The following is a 20,002-nucleotide window of genomic DNA, read 5'->3' on the forward strand; positions in this document are numbered from 1 at the left end:
ATGCAAAAAAAACATATTGAGCAAATCTGAGATTAGCAACACCAGAACTACATGATTCTCGAAGAGGAAGTTATGTGGACCACGTATGGTACTGGGTAGGAGAGACGTCCCATTGTCAGCCTCCTCTCAGAGAAGAGCATTTTTTAACGCCTTAACCAGACACTTCCCCCAAGAAGTGGAGAATATTTTGATTGGGTCCGAAGATAACACAGTACAGAATTTGGTCAACACGCTCGAAAGGGTACAAAAAGCCAATCCGATTTCTCGAAGAAATAATTATCAGCAAGACAGAAGAGACCAATATCAAAGCAATTATCAAAATCGAAGCAATGATCGGCAAGAAATCGAGAAAACTAAGAGAAAAGAGACGATAGACAAAATTATGAAAGAAGAAATTACCAAAAACGATACAATTATTTTTAAGAAAATGAAGATTCTAAGTTATGATGACCGTAGACAAGAAGAAAGCGCTGTCGGTTATCAGTCCCGAAGAGACAACCAGGGAAACTAGATTCGACTGGACAAGGAGATTCACTTGGCCATCAACAACAATTAATACATTTTGTCGAAATATTTCTTAAATAATCAATACAAAGCGCAATCCCAACAAACGAAATGAACACAACAATATCAACTAATGAAGAAAGTAAGATTCCGAAAGTGAAGACGTTATGGATAACGAAGAAGAGGAAAATACCTACCAAAAATTTGGTTTTACGCATGCGCAGTGCCAACTTTCTTATTTATGGAGGGATTTAAATGAAATATGATCATAGCCACTTGGAATAAAAGCAAATTGAACGCCAGTTTCAAAATTGGGTTTTGCACAATAAATAGCCCATACCCAGGAGTTCGTTTTCTATATATTTGTTTACACGTTTATTTCATCCTAAAACTTACGTAATTAGCTACTACATCTTTTTAGAAATTGTCTCGAACTACATTTTAAGCTCTAACTTCCAGTCAAATTGTAACTAATGTTTCAATTGGTGATCGTTATACATCGCTGTGTAGTGGTGGCAATGGTAATCACCTCCATACCAAGAAGTGGTCATATAACAGATATCGTCTAGCTGACACTTTCTATTGCAACCCACCGCCATTTCTGGGTCTGCCTCTCGTTTTTTGTACCTACGGTATCGCTACTAGTTTCACTTGTGTCACAGTACGCTATTTACCTGTGGTAGTCTTGAAGAAGTCCCGAGTCTTGGGTCATATGCTCAATGAGATCCGCAAAGTCGCTTGGGTTTAAACTGGATAAATTAAATGAGGTTTTGAAATCATACAGTTTGTACCATCTCGGTGGATTGTTTGGGGTTAGATTCGCTTCCGTTAAATTATATATCCAAGATTCATAATTAAGCGTAGCCTAAGACTATTGTGAATGTAATTCAAAATAAAACCCGAGGAACTCACATATGTGTTAGCATCGACATGGAATATCTTGTAATTAGAATTTAAATTTCTAAAAGTTGTAGCGCTTCCTCCAACGTATGCAACATTAATCGCTTTACTAGTGTTTTGGGAACTGAAGTACACAATGAAGTCGTCATCGTGAGTATGTCCATTAAATTGACCCACTATTACATGGGAGAATATAAAATTAACGTCAACTCGTCTCCCGGTAACGAACGAGGTTATACCTCTCCACAATTCTGGTGTACTCTTTACCCCAATTAAAGAAGCAGAACAAGTCGTTTGATGGGATATGAGAAATTATATGCACTTTCTCGCCCTTCTTTTCCGCCTCTGCTAACACCTTGACCATCCATTTCAGTTGACCTAGTGGATCGTTGTCATCGTAGAATAGCCAGTTATTGTATGTGAAGCACACGTTGTTATTTAAAGCAATCAATCTCAATCCAGGCTTTATCAAGGCATAATACCCTCCTTTAAACACAGTTTGTAGGGACTCTTCTGGTAACCAGGTGTCCCACGATTTTCCAACCAAATCGTACACCCACTGCGTTGATAAATTGCTCTTCGCATCGATTCCATCTGAAGAAAATCTGAAAGGACGGATTAATATACATGTCCGTAAACAACTTACTGATGTGCCGGATGAGGTTCGTGGTTTCCCAAAGTGGGGAATACCGGCAAACCTTTAAACACTTCCTCGAACTTATCAAACACTTTAAGGATATCATCGATATTGTTCTTGACTCCCGTCAGCCACTCACTGTGTTTGATGATGTCGCCCGTGAAGTATATGGCGTCAAAGGTTTTCTAAAAGAATTAATGTCAGAGAGACTTATTTTGTCCGTTACTTGTACATGTCTTTCTATAGCTTCAGTTAAAACGTTTTCGACAGTATGCCAAGGGCTATCACATGGATAGCTGCCCCAGTAACCGGCTTGGTCTGAACTTCTGTTAGCTTTCGTGCCCTTTTGGCAGCAGAGTATTTCGTCACATTTTGCGTTTGAGCCGACTTCATATCCAGGATCGTAGTGAACGTCGGTTAAGTGGAGAATCTTGAGGGGTGATTGTTTAGTATTCTAAAATTTGATGGTTTATCTTCATATAAGGCCTACAACGCGATTACTGTTGGAGAACGATCCGCGTTATCCGAAGTTAGTCTAGGAGGCAATTCAATAGTCCAATCCATACGCTCAGGATCCCGGCAGTGGTGTTTATGCAGAGCATACACGCAGAAAGTTCTCGACCGTATAGAAGGTTTGTTGTCAATAATGTACAACCAAATATCGATGTTGTTCTTTACATAAGTTTCACAGAAAGACGCCCTTTCCAAACCTAACCACAAGCACATCTTGACAAATACTTCAGCAACAAGGTCTTCGCTGGCTTCTAATTTCCGCGCGTTTATTGCAATTTCGACCATTACATCGCAAACGTCGCAAAGAGGCTCCCCATTTAATGGAGATGTAAGCCATCTCTGGACCACCTGAGGTAGTGTCAAACTGCTGATTAAACTTACTTCTGACTGTTGTTTTTCAGGAGGTGAATTAATATAACCCTCTAAATCGCGCCGCAACTGCGACCTCCATTTATCTGAAAATCGTGTTAAGGTTACCAGGAAATTAAACAACGAAGCTGCACTTACCGGAAGGTTTTTCTGTAAAGCAACCTCCGACAATCAATAAAAACAATAATACGTTGCTCATTGCCGATGACACAGAAATCATATAGATATAGAGTTCACACCTTGGATGTAATGGAAAATGCTGGGTAAGCGATTAGGTTTATCACAAGTTATATTATGGTCAATGATTTTGTGACCTTTAAAACAAAAATACGTTAATTAAATGTAGTTATATCACAGTTGATGTAAACAAAGTACTTAAGCCATCCAACAAAACGCATCGTTCTTCTTTATGACACAGGTTTACGTTCGCATCGCGGTCTCCGCGGAAAAATTCCACTTAAATGGAAAAATTTGTTCATTTCCCCCTTCAACACACCTTGGTGTACGGTACACGTGACACAATTTTATTATTTATCTCACACTATAAATATTTATTCTGTAATTTATTGGAAGCTATATCATGAATCATTCATACGCGTGACTCTAGGAAAGAAAGCTACTTCGGTATGAAACAAAAGTTTTGATTATTTTGTTTTTTAATGTAGTGTTTCCTAGCGACAAACGCACTTAGCTATTTGTCTTTTAACAAACTAATACCGTTGGAAATAAAAAAAAGTTGTCCACAGCAGTTTCTGAGTCAAAACGGGGGTCCCGAGGGTGTTTCTTTAACAATGGTGTGATAAAAGTGGGAAGGCGTCAAATCCGGACAGTAGGCAGGATGTTTGATCTGTATAAAACCACATTTTGGCACAATTGGCTTGATTTTGGCAGTATTATGCACAGTTGGGCATTGTCGTGTAGCAGAAACATTTTCCGATTGGCCTGAGAAGGCCGTTTATTCTAAATGACTGCTAAAATTTCCATACACATCTGCGTGTGTAGTACTCCCCTTTTTCATTTATTCGATTAGGAGAACACCCTCCAAATCCCCAAAAAACTGTTGCCATCAGCTTTACAGTAGATGGTTGGGTGCGTGCCTTTTTTGGAGGAGGAGAACCAGTGGTGCAGCCAATCTCACCACCAGTCACAATTTGTCAGTCAAGAGTCAACCTTGATACAGTTTCCATTTTTTGAGTTTGCTTCTCCTTTCGGACTGTGAAATAGTCGCTATTTTCTTTGAAAGGTTACCAAACGTCGTTTTTTCAAGAGTACTGCTTTCTTGTTCGTCTGATGAGAAAAACCCGTCCAGATAAAATTAAAGTATACTTATTAAATTGTCTATAAAAACTGGTATTATAATGACTGTACCATTTTTCATTTCAGTTTCGCGGAAGAATTCAACATTGGAGTTAGGTACATGTTTCTGTCTAAGTGCCAGTATTTTTTTATGATTTCAGACCCTCTTTCGTTTTTTATATCCAATGAGACAGTGGAAAATGTAAATGTGTTCCCTCCATTTCTAAGAAACCCGTTAGGAGATGATTTTATAAGTACGTACAAGACGTTGTTCTTCACATTCATACAACGCCTGAGGAATCCAACGGCGACAGATTTTTGTTTCACTACCATAGATTCAAAATCCAATCAAATGCTTTGCAATATTCGTTAGTTTCCAAGACAACTTTCGCTTTTCTTCGTATATCCAATATACAGGGAATTTTTCTTAAATGTGGTACATATGGGCGGGGTATGACTAGGTATGTACCAGTACTTTTAAACGCACCATGTCAATGCAGGGAATAGAGCAATAGAGAGCTATATGCATCCAATTTAGTTTAAATATTTTGTTCTCCTCAGAGCACAAAGGCAGATGAAGATGCTACTGTTCGCTGATTTCGCCTCGTAGTTTTCACTTATTCAGCAAAAATTCTTACATAACTCGGACATGGACAGCTATAAATTTTAGGATCCAGGAGGCTGAGTGTTCGTAAGTGACGTCAATCTTTAATTCCAAAAATTTCTTCTTCTGGAAGCATTGGATATCGAAACACGAACCTGAGTCTGGAGAGATTAAGAGAACTCGGACTCGGAAGATGGGCATCCGTCCCTCTCTTGTTGAATCACTATTTAAGGTGGTGCTTTTTCTTCTTGCTCAGTGGTTCTGCCACCATTACAAGTAATTACCTGTCACCTTTGTTGACACATCTAAATAATCATTTTACGATGGTTTGTTGTAATGGAGTGGAAGCTAGACTGCTGTCCTGAGGGCCGCTATTTTCATCCGGATTAGAACATGGATTTTTGTAAGTAGAAAGTAGTTGGTAAAGCAACTTTTGTTGAAACTCCAATCACTTAAAGGTGCGTTATCAGTATTGTGTGTTGCCTATCTCACAAAAGCTTTCTTATGAAAAACATGTATCAATTTTTAACAATTCTACATGTTTTTGGTAATTGTTGTTTTTTGTTTGGTTTGGTAATTGTAAATTATTATGAGTAAATAACTAATACTAGGCATTATATGAAATTCCGTTGGGTATCCATTTTCTCTTTATATAACTTGAAATGGGGAGCAATGATAATCCACGTTTAAGAACTCAAAACCTTCCCCATAAAATTCAATTTATTCAAAAAATTTGATGTTGAAAAATAAGGCTAAGGCGACATGTTTCGGCTAACAAGCAGAAGAGAACCCAGTTCTCTCTTCCGTTTAATTGTTGTACATGGATTTTGTTCCGTTACGTTCTATTCGTCTAAATGTAATTTAATAAATATTTTTCCCATAAGACTTGATGGATTGTTCCTTAGTTTAATATTTCGGTTAGTCTTTCCTTTAGGAAGGCGGTTTTTTAACTTGCGCGGTTGGAGTGCTCCCCGTCAGGGTTCATCATCCGTTTCACTTGTTTATATCATGGACTTTGTACCGTGACCGATAGTTTTAAGCTTGGCCTGATGGTGGCTTGTTAGCCGAAACATGTCGCCTTAGCCTTATTTTTCAACATCAAATTTTTGGAATAAATTGAATTTTATGGAGAAGGTTTTGAGTTCTTAAAAGTGGATTATTATATGAAATGTCATAGTAAATTCTCTGAAGTGTATAAAGAAGACGTTCGGGTGTAATGACAATCTTTTATGTATAATTCAACGTAAAAGAAGTTTTTAAAATATAAATTGTTCCTCCAGATTCTTGAACATATTGCTATGAAATGTCGATGAGGACGTTGTTGCTTTGGATCCAGTCACCTGATGTAAATACGGGCCGTTAATTACTAATCAAGTGTTTATTTAAATTCATTTCATAAATCTGGTGGGGTTCTTTACAGATAAACACATAAAGATTATTGCGTATCTACCTTGTATCCAAGTTATTTGTTTATTTGTTTCGTTGTAAAAAGATTACTTCCTAGAATTGTAAAGGATAGGGAAACTTTATCTCTCATTTTCATTATCAATTTAGCTTTGTTAAATTAGTTATGTGACAGTTCAGATTTGATTTATTGGGCACTTTGTTCTTTTAAATTAACGGTTGATGTAATTATCTAGAGATAAGGATGCATTTTAATTGAAAAAAAATTGGTGTATTTTAGATAAGATAATTCCGCGTAAAATTTGCCTACGTGTCTGAAGAGAGTTTATATGGAAGTCGTCACACTAAGCGACCAATACGAGCAGCGGCTGCTCAGAAGCGCCGCTGGCGTCGAGACATTTCATAAGGCGACTCGCACTGCGCCCCTCTACGAAGTCGTCTAATGTGAAGGAACACATTTTTTACATTGATATTCGTAATCAAAAATGCTACTGAATACAATACTTATGTACTGTTTTTAGCCATATAAAAAAGGTAAGTTGATGATGATTTCTCCGAAACGAAATGTTGTATCGAAAAAGATGTCTTGTAGAGGTCAAAAAGTGCGAAAGTGTTTTATTTGGTTCTATCTGTTCAAATAACACCAGAAACAAATAAAAACGAAATCTGCAAATTTTGGTTTTTCTGGCATATCTTCGGAAGTAATCGGAATCTTTCTTAAAGCATGATAATAACTCTTTAATTGAGCATCTTTTGTCTAATTTGACAATCGTCGTATCTTCTATAGTTTTGGAGATTCCCATGACATCCTCACCTTGGACACAGCGTTTATTGTTATTTTTGATTTATGAGTATAAGCTACTTATCATCGGGAAAATGAATCCTGTTCATCCGCCCATAAAAAAAAAACTTAAGTGGCACCTCTTGAATCAAAATCAAAAGCCTATAAATCGTAAATAAATAAACAATCTAGTTTTGCAATATATAGGAAACGTTTAGAAGAAAGGTTAAGTAGCTTGAAGAGTTGATAAATGTGTTTTGTATAACAACCTGTCAAGTTACTGTGGAGCACCAAGTTGTATATGTGTAAGAATTTTGTGTAAGCAACTTGATATAAAAGCAGAAGCGAACACAACCAATTGACTCGTCCAATGATGAAGCGGTTGTAATAACAATTTCAATGAGGGGGTAGTGTACCGCCCATTAAACGTTTCCTTGTTTTATTTCAAGTCTTGCTGAAGTGGCAAGAAACATAATTTATATACATAGGCGGTTGAAAATAATATAGTATAAATCGCTACAATGTACTGAGTATATAATAGTTGCTTTACAGAGGCCCGCGTAGATAAATCAAATGCAATTTACGGTTTGAAACAGTAATCCATTGACATAAAAATTGGCAATTTAAGGTCTGATACATCCCAATCGCAGTATATTTTAAATTATCGATTTTGCGTTATATATTTACGCTTCTGATCCCATTGTCACGTAGTATTTGCATGTAATTTTGTTTGTCAACCGAATACAAAGCAAGTTGATGATTTAATCCCATATTAAAGTATTTTATAAAATTTCGCGATAAACCCGTAACAAAATGAAACCGAGTCTTATCTCGAATATAATACGTGTATAAAGAAATAATAAAATGACGCATGAACTTCAATTTTGATACAAAGGAAAGGAAAAACAAGCAATGAAGTTGCACATTTACGTGCCTTTTAAATTTGAGAATGGAGAAAGGAATGGCGAGTGACAAACAGTTACAAAAGAACAACGTGTTAGTTGGTGCAAAACAACTTTACTAAGCACTCACCCCACTATAAAATAAAAGCAATAAAAATATATAAAAAAGTACATCACTAATCCAGCTACAATTAAACAGTCTCGCAGTGTAGGAATAGTTATTTACATAAAACTCAGGAAAACGATACATTACATTTTACGGACGAGTTTTATATTATATCTATAAAATTTTAATTTTCATATAGAACTTTTTGTGTCAGTGATTAAAGTATCCATTAGAGATTACCAATGTGACAGGTGGCGAGAAAAGTAGTCAGAGTGTTACTGCCACTGTCATTGAAACTAGAGTTTCCCGACTGAAGGCTTCATGACGATTGATGCATGTTTTTTCGCGAAAACAGTTCTAGAAGATCAAACAATAGGTAATGCGAGGTTTATTGAAACTCTAGCTCCATTTTTTTATACCCATAACCTTAAAAACTAGCACCGCTAACTTAAAAAATAAAGATCATTGGAGATACAGCTTCTAATCTATAACTTAGGGCAGTTTGGAGTTAGTCCTACACAGTAAACTAAATGGGTGTAGCTCTAGGGACCATTTTTTTCTTGCTTTAAGGTTATCTGATAAAAAACCTTTTACGTGAACGCATTTGTTGAATAGAAATTAACCGTTAGATGAGCTTGATTCGGGCAAAACTATTTGTAGGTTATAGTGGTGAATCGCCAACAAAATTCACTTTCGATTTTAAAATGTGGTCATAAATTTATTTCACATTTCTCGATTACACGGCGGCGCTTCAAGACCTATTTTTCAAACACTTTTCTATGATTATGATTACTTTCTTGTTTGCTTGTGTGTCAGTCGCGAAATTGTCACTCGGTGTGCGCACGTAAACCAATGCCGAGCGAACTGAAGGGCCGTAGATTCACGCCTCTACATCTACGGCCACGAACAATAAATTCTTTTTGACTTTTCAGTAACGGAATAAAAAACACTAGTCAAAAGTAAAAAAAAATTAAAAAACCACTTTTCAACAGAACACAGAATCGGAACTAAAATTAAATTTTCATTGAAAAAGTTATTTTCAATATCGATAATTCTCAATCTATTCTTTAAACCCCAACACTTTTTCAACGAAAATTTTATTTTTCCTGTGTTCTGTTGACGAAACGCGTTTTCTTAAGTGTATAAATTTTTTTAGATGGTGCTTCAAAATGTATTTCTTTCAAAAGCGTGGGGGTCATTTTTCCCTCAAGGCAATACCCCCCTTCCCCTTACTAAAGTGTGTAACAGAATCGCTTAGCAGTTTTTTTTTGAATTTGTATTTTGTTCAACATAGTAAAACTTCCAGAGGTCTATGGAAGGCGAGAGAGGTGTCCCTACCCCTTTCGAGTGTATTAGGCGGTCGTTGCTAGTCACCGCTATATTTGAAAAGAGTGCTCGAAGTTAATAGGCGGTCGATATCAAAGAAGAGGTCTATGGAAGAGGCGAGAGGTGCCAATCGGTGCATTCCTTTTTGCAACAAAACCTAGTGGCAACTTTAATATCGACATCGAGGGACGTTGGCATTTTATTCCTATGCATAATCACGATCTCGAGTATTGTTTTCACGAAGTTAAAGTCTGTTTGCTTGGATTCGCTATACGAAGGGACATTTTTGTTTTGCATTCATCACGGAGTCAACTATACCATTGAAGGGGTCTCTTTCTAAAGGGAGCGGCATTTTCCAAGGAGAGATAAGATCAATTTTTTTACCAGCAGAGAACCACGCCAGTAACTGTAAGTTATTTTACATTAATTGAGTTGTATAAAGTAGTGGTGGGTTATTTTTAGGAATTTGCATAAGAAATTTTGTTCAATGTAATTTTAATATTCCTAAAGGAATCAACCCGGGAACTTTTTTCACAGGCAATGAAGAAGGTTGAAGAAATAATTGAATTTTAATTTATTTGAAGTAGAATAAGCGTACATAGAGGAATGTTAATGTTTCACCGGAGATCAAAAACGGCGGGAATAACCGATCAAGTACGTCGGGGAGGTGACTGAATTGCCGGCGAGTGACATTCCTTGGGTGATAGTGGTAGGTGTAAGGCGTGAAAAATTTCTTGGCGTTCTTCCATTAATAAATAAGTTAATTATCGGCGTAATTCATATTCAGTTGCAAGAAATGCAATTTGGCGTGTACAAAATTAAAGCGAATTATGAAAATTAAAATGCAACGGTGCGATAATACCTACCGGTGTTCCAAGGTTTTAACACGTTCGCGAGTTCAATAGTATGCTGTGCATGCAGGTGGTTGCGGCGCAATATTGGTGTATATGTATTGAACAGAGGCGTACGTAGGTACAATTTATTAGGTGAATTGTAGGTATTATTTACGAATTTGGTTGGCGATTAATAATTGGTGGTTTGCGTACAGTAGAGGGAAAATTAAAAGGCGGGTTATGGGTGGTGAATTTGAATAGTTTTCAATTATTGAAATATCACACTGTACCGATCCCATCACTCCATAGGCGTGCGTATCGGCGTACGAGTTATCATGTCGGATTGTGACGCCTTATCCATGGAAGCGGGCGAAATGCTGCGAGAATTTGCAAGGCATCCTTAGTCTTAGGGGACTTAGCCCTAACTCTTCTTATACCTCGAAAGCTGACGGCGGAAGGGGTTGTAAATGGATCGAGTTTGGCAACGCATCCGGCGGACAGCAACAAGCTGTGTGCATCCAAGGAGATGTCCGGGCAGATGTGGATCGAGATGGTGAGGATGGGTCCATTAACCGCTGTATCTCCCAAGTGGATATGCTGGTGGAAATGCATGTAGAGTGTGACTCACTTAGGCGTTATCCACGCCTGGATGAAAAATGAGTGCGATGATGGTGTGTGTGATGGGCGCAAACATCGATAGGATGGAACTATTGGATCTCCTAGAGAGTTAGTCTGTTGCTAATGAGGGCATTAGGAATGCCGAATGCTGCACGGGTAATCAAAAACGGCGGGAATATCCGATCAAGTGCGGAGTGGAGGCGACAGAAGAGCCAACGAGTGACATTTCTTGAGTGATAGTGGCGTAAGGCGTTTTGACAATTCCCTTGCCGTTCTTCCATGAATAAATAAGTTAATTATTGGTGTCATTCATATTCAATTGTAAAATTAATATATTTCTAACCAGAAAGTTAATTGACAAAATGTTAATGGCACTATAGTTGGATCTAAGTCAACAGAATACAAAACGACCTAATAATATAATATTCCAAGAAAAAAATGGTGGTGTTGTGAAAAGTTACCCACTAAGTATATTACTAGGGGTTGCACTAGTTGCTAAAGTCGTTAGCTAACGGACAGAATAAAACGTACCACCCCTAACAATCAAAGGTCTTATCACAAAATCAAGAGATTCCCCTAAACTAAGCGAAATAAATCCTTGCTTTTAGAAAACCTATTAATATGACGTTATGAATCTTTACTTTTTAGAGAGTCTAGCATGTTGCCCCCCCCCCCTCGTCGTATTTAACGACGATTCTTCTTATACATGCGGGTATACATTTTGCAATGGTAGTCATCTCCATGGGCTGACGTAACCATAGTGCAAATGTTTTCTAACTCGCAATCTGATTTGCATCCCTTTGCTATGGTAGGATCTGCATCTCGATTTTTATACCTAACGTCCAACAGTTTAATTAAAATCTTTAAACGTATATACTACCTGAAGTAGGACTGAGTTAAAGATTTTTCTTTGGTCATACGCTCAACCAATCTCGACAATTCTTGCGGATGCAAACTGGATACGTTATATGCGCTTTTAAAATCATACAGTTTGTACCATTTTGGAGTATCCGAACTCCTCTCATTTGCTTCTGTGATGTTGTACGTCCACGACTCAAAATTGGTAACATCCTAAAAGTGCAGTGGTGATCTGAGGAAATAATACACTCAAGTCTAGGTACCATTTGCGCCGCGTCCACGTCGTACACTTTATAATTCGGATTTAAAAGGGAATACGTGGTAAAGCTTCCTCCATTAAAAGCCACATTAATAGCCTCGCTGCGATTTACATTGCTGTAATATATTACCGTATCGTCCCAATGGGTGTGACCATTAAACTGTGCAGAAATCACATGCGAAAACCTACAACCTCAAACATTAAACCTGAAAAATGTGCGATCATTTAGTACCTATTTACTATGTTAACGTATTCCCTCCCCCAGTTTTTTACGCAAGAGGAATCGCCGGAAGGTACATGTGAAAGGATGTGAACCTTCTCATTATTGGTTTCCGCATCCAAAAGCGTGTCTATTAACCACTGCAATTGCCCATATGGATCAGAGCCTTCGTATAACAACCAGAAGTTGTACGAATAGCAGACGTTACTGTTCAGCGCAATGACGCGAAAACCCGGTCTGACTAAGGCTGTATAGTACCCCCCTCTCAATATCGTCTTTGTGGCCTCCGGTGGTAACCAATCCCGCCAAAGCTCGGCGGCCAAGCTGAAAATCCAACGTGTTGAAATTTCCATGTCTGGATTTACGTCTTCTGAGGTAAACCTACAGTGTAAATGTCAATTGGGCAAAGTGCAACTAATTAGTCTTACTGATTGACGGGGTGCGCTTCGTGATTCCCTAAAACGGGGTAAATTGGTATGTCTCCAAACACCTTCTTCAACTCCTTATAAACTTTGGTTACATCTTTAGTATTTCGGTCCTTGCTGGTATCGTGCACCTTGTGTGCAACAATGTCTCCAGTAAAATAAATGTACCCTATGTTTTTCTGAAAATAAACTTCAATGCTTACAGACGTTAGGGGTTGCTCATACGTGTTCTTGTTTAATATGTTGCACTAGGTCAACAACTGCATTCCATGGCGGATCGCAGTCGCGGTAATCGCCCCAGAAACCTGCGGCAGTCGCCTCTGATTCTGGTACGGAACCATTTTGGCAGCAGATCGGTAAACCACAATCCGTATTGGATCCTACACTGTACTCGGGATCGTAGTGCAAATCGGTGATCTGAACTATTCTAAACGATCCATTCTGCTCGTTCTGAAATTTCGATTCTCTTACGAGAGAAACGTTATGCGCTTCATAGGGCGGAAGCGCGAGGCTCCATTCTTGCAGTGATGTATCCTTGCATTGCAAGTTTTGGAATACAATCGCACAGACTTGACTTGCTTTCAGTTTGGGCCTGTTATCGACAATGTATATTAACGTGTCGATGTTGTGACGTATGACACCTTCGCATACTTCCTCTTTCTCGATTTTTAGCCAAGTACAAAGATTTTTAAGAACAAACACGAATCGATCCTTTTCAAAGCCTAACTTTCGGGCCCTTAGTACTGTACCCACAACAGTTCTGCACACACTACACGCGAGCGGATCAAAGTCAAATATTCGCAAACGTCGCTCTCGGCATAACTTAGGAAATTCCATACCTTGCAGTTCCTGTTGTAATCTCTGAGATCTTTCTTCTGTTCGCATAAATTCTAGTAAATCGTCGCTGACTGTTGCTTCCCAATTGTCTTAAATTGATGGATCCTTAGCTACGATGGATGCGTACAAAACACTACTTACCATCTTCCGTGGCTGTTACACAGCCTAATAAGCAAACGGTAACGATCACAGTGAAGATCATTGCTTTTGCAACATCACCTTTTACTTGAGGTTAATAGAAATTCTTGTCGTTTATATAAAGTACTGGATCTAACTGAAATCAAGTTATAGAGATACTTGCAGCTGGTTTGCAAATAAAAAAAAGTTTTCAATGTATGTGCGTTAAACTTGTATTTAAGTACCCTACATTGCTCACAATGCCATCTTCGTCTCGATGCTCGTAATGAGCACGGTTTAATTATGGGGACAAATATTATCATAACATGTGTAAAGTTATATCTTAAGGTTAAGGTTACACCTTCAATGCCGGTATGTAATGCCTGCCAAAATTGGATTGAAACCTTGGCGCTCAAATCTTCAAGATTTGCTTACGACAAATGAGATAGTCGTACTAAATTTGGATAAAAATTTCAATGCCAACTCATTTGAATTACGACAAGAATATGGCATTATGAAGGCCCTGGCGACATTTAGAAGGCACCTTATTAACGGCACAAGTATAGAAAGAAAATGCCACTGCCTCTACTGTAAAATTGTCTACAATGTAGATCGTTCGTTTCACGGAACTTTTACACAGTTAGTAAGATGTAAAAAATTAGGTATTTCTTCCTCCAGGAAACGCAACCCTAAATGGCGGTTTATATAAAAATTCCCATCTCTACGAAACCTGGTATCAGGACATTTCAATGAGTAAACGACGATATCAAAATTGGTTTCCCAAATTCGCAAATAATTTCAAGTTGCAATATGGTTGTCCAGATATTATACAAGTTTTCTGTGGCCTAAAAGCTTTACAGATCTTCTTATATACATATGTAAGAAATTTGGTTGAGCCGTTTAGCCGAAAATGAGAGTACAGACAGACCGATCGACACGATTAACATAGTCGAGATATTGTTTGAATCGGATTCCTGGTGCTTCAAAAGTGTATTTCCGGCTAATTATGTTGCGTCCCCAAACTAGAATAAAATATCCTTTCGTTTTTCCTTTAATGAAAATACCCTGTACATAACCGTTTTGCCTTGACTGTATATATTCCTATTTGTTACGTGTGCGCGCATGAGCCGCAGAAGCGCAATATGTGTACTCGTCGCGCAGAATTCGCTCGATTCTTCGCTTAGAAGCCATCGACTCAACTACGTTGAGAAGTCGCCGTTATTCAATGGCCGATTAGCCTTCGTTGTTCGCATATAGATCTCGATCGATCCACATCTAGTCAAGATGTCGCCGTGCAGTTCGCAACATCGTTATTAACAAGCAGAACGTCAAAGCACCGCACATCTATAAGAAGATTTCGTTGTAACAAAATCGACAAATTCGACAACTTCTTAGAATAGAGCAATCTTCGCCATTGCAACATCGCCTTCGTTGTTAATGGACTTCGAAACAACACGTAAGTTCCTTTGTTTACATTATCCTGCGTAACTTTACCATATTCTAGTAGCCGTCGTGCCTACGTCAACCATGTTCAATAGAAATTCATTTACTTTGTATTTTTGATAATAAACACGTTTATTTATGTGTCTATATTCTTTCATTCCCAGCATAAACAAGGCCTTGGAAGTACTTCATAATTACAGTCCACTTACAATCAAATTCTTTGTTATCGAAGCCCCTTGTACGGTACAAATTATTTTACCGCAATGTAATATCTCGCTTACTAACTTACGGATGGTAAAACCGATTAGAATTTCTCAAATATTGTTGTTCACACTGTAACGAAGCACTTTGTTTTTATACCAGCATTAATGAACACACCGTACATTTTGGAGTCTATCAGCTTTAAAGAACACCAGGTATCTAGAAGCGCTTCGTTAAGAAAAGTGTTGTTCCGGAACTATTTATTTCTTTTGGAGTTGGAAACAGAAGGTAGAATTAAATACTTTCATTTCTAGTGCCGTCTTAGACGCTGACAAGGAAACCAGTTGCCGTATATAAATGATCATTTTTCTAATTGTTCCCGAGATATGTCAATTATTTTTGTAACATCTGACATCCTTCGGCATGGGGAAGCAAAGGAAAGATTATTATTTTAGAATTTCAGATCCGTTAATTAATTATTAACAGATTTTGGTATTCCAATGTTTAGCGAAAACGAGCATTAGAGTTGCAAGATTGTGCAGTTTATTTTCATTTATTCCAGGTAAACATGGGCAATACTGGGCTACCGAATCTTTTTTTGGAAACTTATATAATGCAACAGGACGATTTAGGAGGATCTTTTGGCAATTTCACTGTGCTCGCGTGCATTGAGATCATTTTTTATTTTCCGATTCGTTTAATTTCAAAAGTAAGCGTTTGACACTACTTTCCGTTAATTATAATGGGAGTATTGCTTTGATTTTCCTGCATTTTATTTCCCGTAGCTACCGCTACTTAATTTATGCTTTGTTGCTTGTGTTCCCGTGCTTCCGTCGGTTCCGCCGACATTACATCCTGGTTGCCATTGGCCGCCGCAACTTACCACCGCTGGTGTCAAGTCAATGAAGTTAGCATGTAATTATTTTTTGCGAATTTTGGCGTTGTTTTTTTTCAGGAAAATGTTTTTTTTCATACAGATCCTATCAAGTTATCCAAGTCAGCAGTTTGGAAAATAATAATATTTAAATTGTATGAATGTGAGAAAATTAATTACACTTGCTCCCATATAAACAGATTGAGAAAAAAATGTATTTGTACTTACCATGTGGTACACCGACATACATCAGCAAAAGTGTTGAAGGTAATGGGAAACATATGACAATTAATAAATTAACCGCGTATTAACCCGTGGGAAAAATGATCACCTTAACTAGAAGTATATCCACTCTAATATTTCCCAACGACTTTTCGCCCTTGGTTATTATTAGCCATACGATTATTCTAGATAATAAGATAAGAACTGTGCGTGTACCGTGTGTCTGCAGTGTATCTCAGCTGTTTTGAAACTTTTTGCATTCTTATTTTTCCTGATTACATTGATCTATCACAACCTATATTTTTTTTAATTTTAACCATGAACCAAAAATAAAAACTTAATTTTTCACGGTTTGTAAATAGTAGCTCATGGATTCATGAAGATTTTTCTTTTTATTGTATTCATGGCAGCCGATACCAATCAATAAAAATGGCTGACGGTAGACACATGCCATTTCAAAATTTTGAAAAATACGATATGTCTATAGTATAATAAAATATAATAATATAATAATATAAAACAAGTTGTAAATCAGCATATGCATGATCAAAGCGCACTTTTTGATAATACAGATCAGTCTTTTATTAGCAAAGTTTGAAATTATTGATCTCACGAGTAGTCTAACTCAAAATAGAATAGAGCCTGCACATCTACACTATAGCAGAAAGCTTTTAGTGAAAATTTGAAGTCTTTAGCTATTGTAATAGATGAGATCTCAGCCGAACAGCCAGCCAGCCATAACGAATATAATAGCATGTTTTTTTTCAAAAATGCGCTAAAAAATATGTGATATAGTGGTTTTTTTGCTATATTTTTAAAGAATAAATTGATCAACTGCCGTGCATTTAGTTCTACGTACCTATTTATATGAGGTTTTGTTTCTTAATGGGTTTCGGAAATCTTTCGAGTCGAGATATCTAGTTTTATAGCATATTTAGTTTTCTCAATTAGAGCTATTTAATTAACACCAGCAAATGTCACAAAGGACAATTCTTTGGGTCATAAAAACGGGAGTCATCAAACATTTGGTACGTGGTTTGTTTAAGTGCAGGGCAAAAGATTTATTCTTGAGAAAACACGGTGGGCTTAATTACTACACGTGACATAAAAAGAGGCAGTACTAATTAACAAAAAAATATGGAGACTGAGAGGAAAAATTAAAGCGATCCGCGGCACAGTAATCGAGGCGACCATTAAAAAGAAATTCATAATTGTTTCAAATTTGGGAAGCGGAAACATTTCAACCATGGAAATTGCAATAAGTTTAAAGCTCGAGTCTTGTTTTAAAGAAATCAAGCAGGTTGAGTTAATTAACTTTTTACAAAAATGCACATTTTGCCCATATAAGATATTGCACGTGTTTTAAACTATAATTTCGTGCAATAGAAGAGGGGATATCTTACGCGTTCTGTTGGTGTTAATGTTGGTAGTTTACCATAAATACGAAAAACAACGGAAAAAAGTAAGCTGCTGCTTTGGCAACGGTTGAAGTCATCTGAGCTTGTCGATACGCTAAAGTTTATTCGGGTAGTCCGCCTAGTTTAACTAATTTCAAGACATATTTTCGTTATTATAATAACTCTGTTCCGAAGCAAGTAGTCAAAAGTTGGTGTGTAATTTGACGAGTGTGATCCGTTGTACGGGGAAGTTTAATTCAACTGAATCGTAGTGTAAACAAGGCTATTCTATGAGACTCCTTTGTTATTAAAAATCAAAAGTTTCCCGTCCGAGCAGCCATATATAATTGTTGTCATCTTAATTAACAAGCTATTGTTGTTTATTGGAAATTAAGTTCGTGGTGTAAGAATCAGGAATCAGAAGTTGTCAGTTGTTGGTTTCAAATGTTGTGCATCCGATTATTGCAAACCATTGTAACGATCCGATAGTTTGGATTTTATGATTTTCTTTATTTGTGATCGATTGTCTGCGCGCGCGGTATTTTTGTAAAAAGAAACAGGCATTGGTTACCTTTCTCTTTATTTCAGGAATTTGCCTTAATGTTCTCTTGTGTTTTGGAATAAATTTTTGTAATTGTCATTCATTTAATTCTGTGTTAATTCGAACCAAAAATTACGACCCAGATAGAGTCCTCATGTCAGATTTTTCTGATGGTGCCCAAGATTTATTCCAAGTGTTAATCAAATTTTTTCTAATTAATTCTTTGGAGTTTACGGAAGACCAGAGTCTTTCAACTTGAGTGATTAAAGTCATTATTGGGATTTTTCTTTACAGGAGATGCCTGATGTGTTTAAGGAGAAATTACAAAATGTGTAATTTTTTACCACCCGCACGTCAGAAAGGGACGTACCTACTGCATTGGGGTAAAAAATGACCCCCTCCCCACTTTTTTTTTTACAGAAATACACGTTTTGAAGCACCAGGAATCCGAATGAAACAAAATGTCGATCAATCTGTCGGTCTGTCCCCAGCAAACATTAACGTTTAAATTACTGTTTTAAAGCGTTTTGAAAGGATAAATTCGGTATTGGTAGTATGGTATACAGTTCTTGTGTACACCAATTTTATACCTACGTTTAATGTACGATTTTTTTCATACACATATAAACCATATAGTTCACGTTCGACGTTGATAATGCGTGTATAAGTATCCGTTTTTAGCATTCGGTTCATAAACGTATAGAACACCACTTTAATATACGCATATAAATCCTATATTAATAGGGAATAATAAACGACGAATATACCAATATCTGCCGGACATTCATGCGTATTATATACGTAGGATTTTAGCCTACGATAAACGATTTTTATACGGAACTATATTGTTCCGAACCGAACCGATTGAAACCAAATTTTCGTGCACATACCCTGAGACACAAAAGGAAGAGCTGAAAAGCGTTTGGGCAGAATTGCGCATGCGTAAATGTGTCGAACGTTCATTTCCGGCTAAACAGCTGAACCGATTGGAACCAAATTTGGTACACATTCTTAGAGATAAGGGTAGAATCGCCCATGCGCAGTTTTGCGAGTGGTACCTATCTGTACTAGCCACAGCAATTTTTTTTAGATTTTGAGTTTGTTGGACAGGTGTTTTGGGGGTTTTGTAATGTAATTGACAGCATACTATTGCATACAACATTATTTGGCGCCTAACGTGGGACCCCGGCAGTAGGTATATTGTAACCATTTCATTTTTGTGCTTTTTCTGTCAATATATGAAAAGTATCTGGTGACCCAGTGCTTTTTTTAGGTGCAAGCAAGTAGAAATAATCACGTTTTCTAAGTTAATTGTCAGAAATAAAAAAGGAGAAAAATATGGATGAATGGAATGATGATATGTGGAGATATTCCAACTTTACTGCTAAAAAATATATTACTCGTAATTAGAGACGTTAATGTTGACACGACAGAAGATCGTGTTAGCAGCTACGATTATAAAATAAAGCGGAAATAGTCACATGCCTAAATTAGTCTAGCATTAGGAAATTACCAACCAAAAATGGACCCAGTAGATAGTCAAACACTGCCTGATTCGAAACCACAACAATTATTCTGTAGAAATAGCAGACGAACTACCAAAAGTAATATATCTCAACCATTTAAGCGTGATATGTCTATTTAAAAAAAATGTGCGTTAGATATGCGGATGTTTTTCACCTAGATAGATATAGGTTATCGACAATAACATTTATAAACAGACCTAAATATAAAATTGTATGCAACTGGAATCATTGCAAATCAAGGTTATCACGAGTGCATATCAGATGGAAATAAATAACCAAATGGATATTT

At 37.2% G+C, this 20,002-nt stretch overlaps 3 protein-coding genes and 1 long non-coding RNA gene across 5 annotated transcripts in view; 1 reads left to right on the forward strand and 3 right to left on the reverse strand.

Moving 5' to 3' along the window:
* Positions 1–20,002, reverse strand: part of LOC116169370 (transient receptor potential-gamma protein) — a 433,246-nt gene that overhangs the window by 53,050 nt on the left and 360,194 nt on the right. The gene's annotated exons all lie outside the window — the stretch shown is intronic.
* Positions 844–3,612, reverse strand: LOC116169375 (sphingomyelin phosphodiesterase-like). Its single transcript, XM_031485457.1, has 8 exons — positions 3,062–3,612; positions 2,543–3,009; positions 2,274–2,495; positions 2,051–2,226; positions 1,644–2,009; positions 1,417–1,597; positions 1,179–1,369; positions 844–1,131 (listed from the first exon to the last, which is right to left on the reverse strand). Exons 1-8 carry the CDS (start codon positions 3,141–3,143, stop codon positions 975–977), a joined length of 1,842 nt encoding a protein of 613 aa, XP_031341317.1. The 5' UTR covers positions 3,144–3,612; the 3' UTR covers positions 844–974.
* On the forward strand, positions 6,984–11,147 carry LOC116169397. Its single transcript, XR_004144948.1, has 2 exons — positions 6,984–9,750; positions 9,805–11,147. It is a non-coding gene; the product is annotated as an uncharacterized LOC116169397 (long non-coding RNA).
* LOC116169378 (sphingomyelin phosphodiesterase-like) lies at positions 11,108–19,814 on the reverse strand. The gene is made up of 8 exons (XM_031485461.1): positions 19,705–19,814; positions 13,534–13,666; positions 12,781–13,481; positions 12,559–12,734; positions 12,143–12,511; positions 11,915–12,095; positions 11,674–11,864; positions 11,108–11,628 (listed from the first exon to the last, which is right to left on the reverse strand). The coding sequence occupies exons 2-8, from the start codon at positions 13,592–13,594 to the stop codon at positions 11,478–11,480; spliced, it is 1,830 nt and encodes a 609-aa protein (XP_031341321.1). The 5' UTR covers positions 13,595–13,666; positions 19,705–19,814; the 3' UTR covers positions 11,108–11,477.

This window comes from Photinus pyralis, unplaced genomic scaffold, assembly GCF_008802855.1.
Source record: "Photinus pyralis isolate 1611_PpyrPB1 unplaced genomic scaffold, Ppyr1.3 Ppyr1.4_LG4, whole genome shotgun sequence".
Lineage (NCBI taxonomy): Eukaryota > Metazoa > Arthropoda > Insecta > Coleoptera > Lampyridae > Photinus > Photinus pyralis.

Excerpts from the sequence above, each read along its gene's own strand:
- LOC116169375 (XM_031485457.1), bottom strand. The coding sequence starts at position 3,143 with ATGATTTCTGTGTCATCGGCAATGAGCAACGTATTATTGTTTTTATTG. Across the intron at positions 1,598-1,643 it reads TACACCAGAATTGTGGAGAG|ATTCTCCCATGTAATAGTGG; the intron begins GTATAACCTCGT and ends CGTTAATTTTAT. Across the intron at positions 1,132-1,178 it reads CTTCTTCAAGACTACCACAG|GTACAAAAAACGAGAGGCAG; the intron begins GTAAATAGCGTA and ends GCGATACCGTAG.
- LOC116169378 (XM_031485461.1), bottom strand. The coding sequence starts at position 13,594 with ATGATCTTCACTGTGATCGTTACCGTTTGCTTATTAGGCTGTGTAACA. Across the intron at positions 13,482-13,533 it reads TGTAACAGCCACGGAAGATG|ACAATTGGGAAGCAACAGTC; the intron begins GTAAGTAGTGTT and ends CATCAATTTAAG. Across the intron at positions 12,512-12,558 it reads GAAGCGCACCCCGTCAATCA|GTTTACCTCAGAAGACGTAA; the intron begins GTAAGACTAATT and ends TTTACACTGTAG.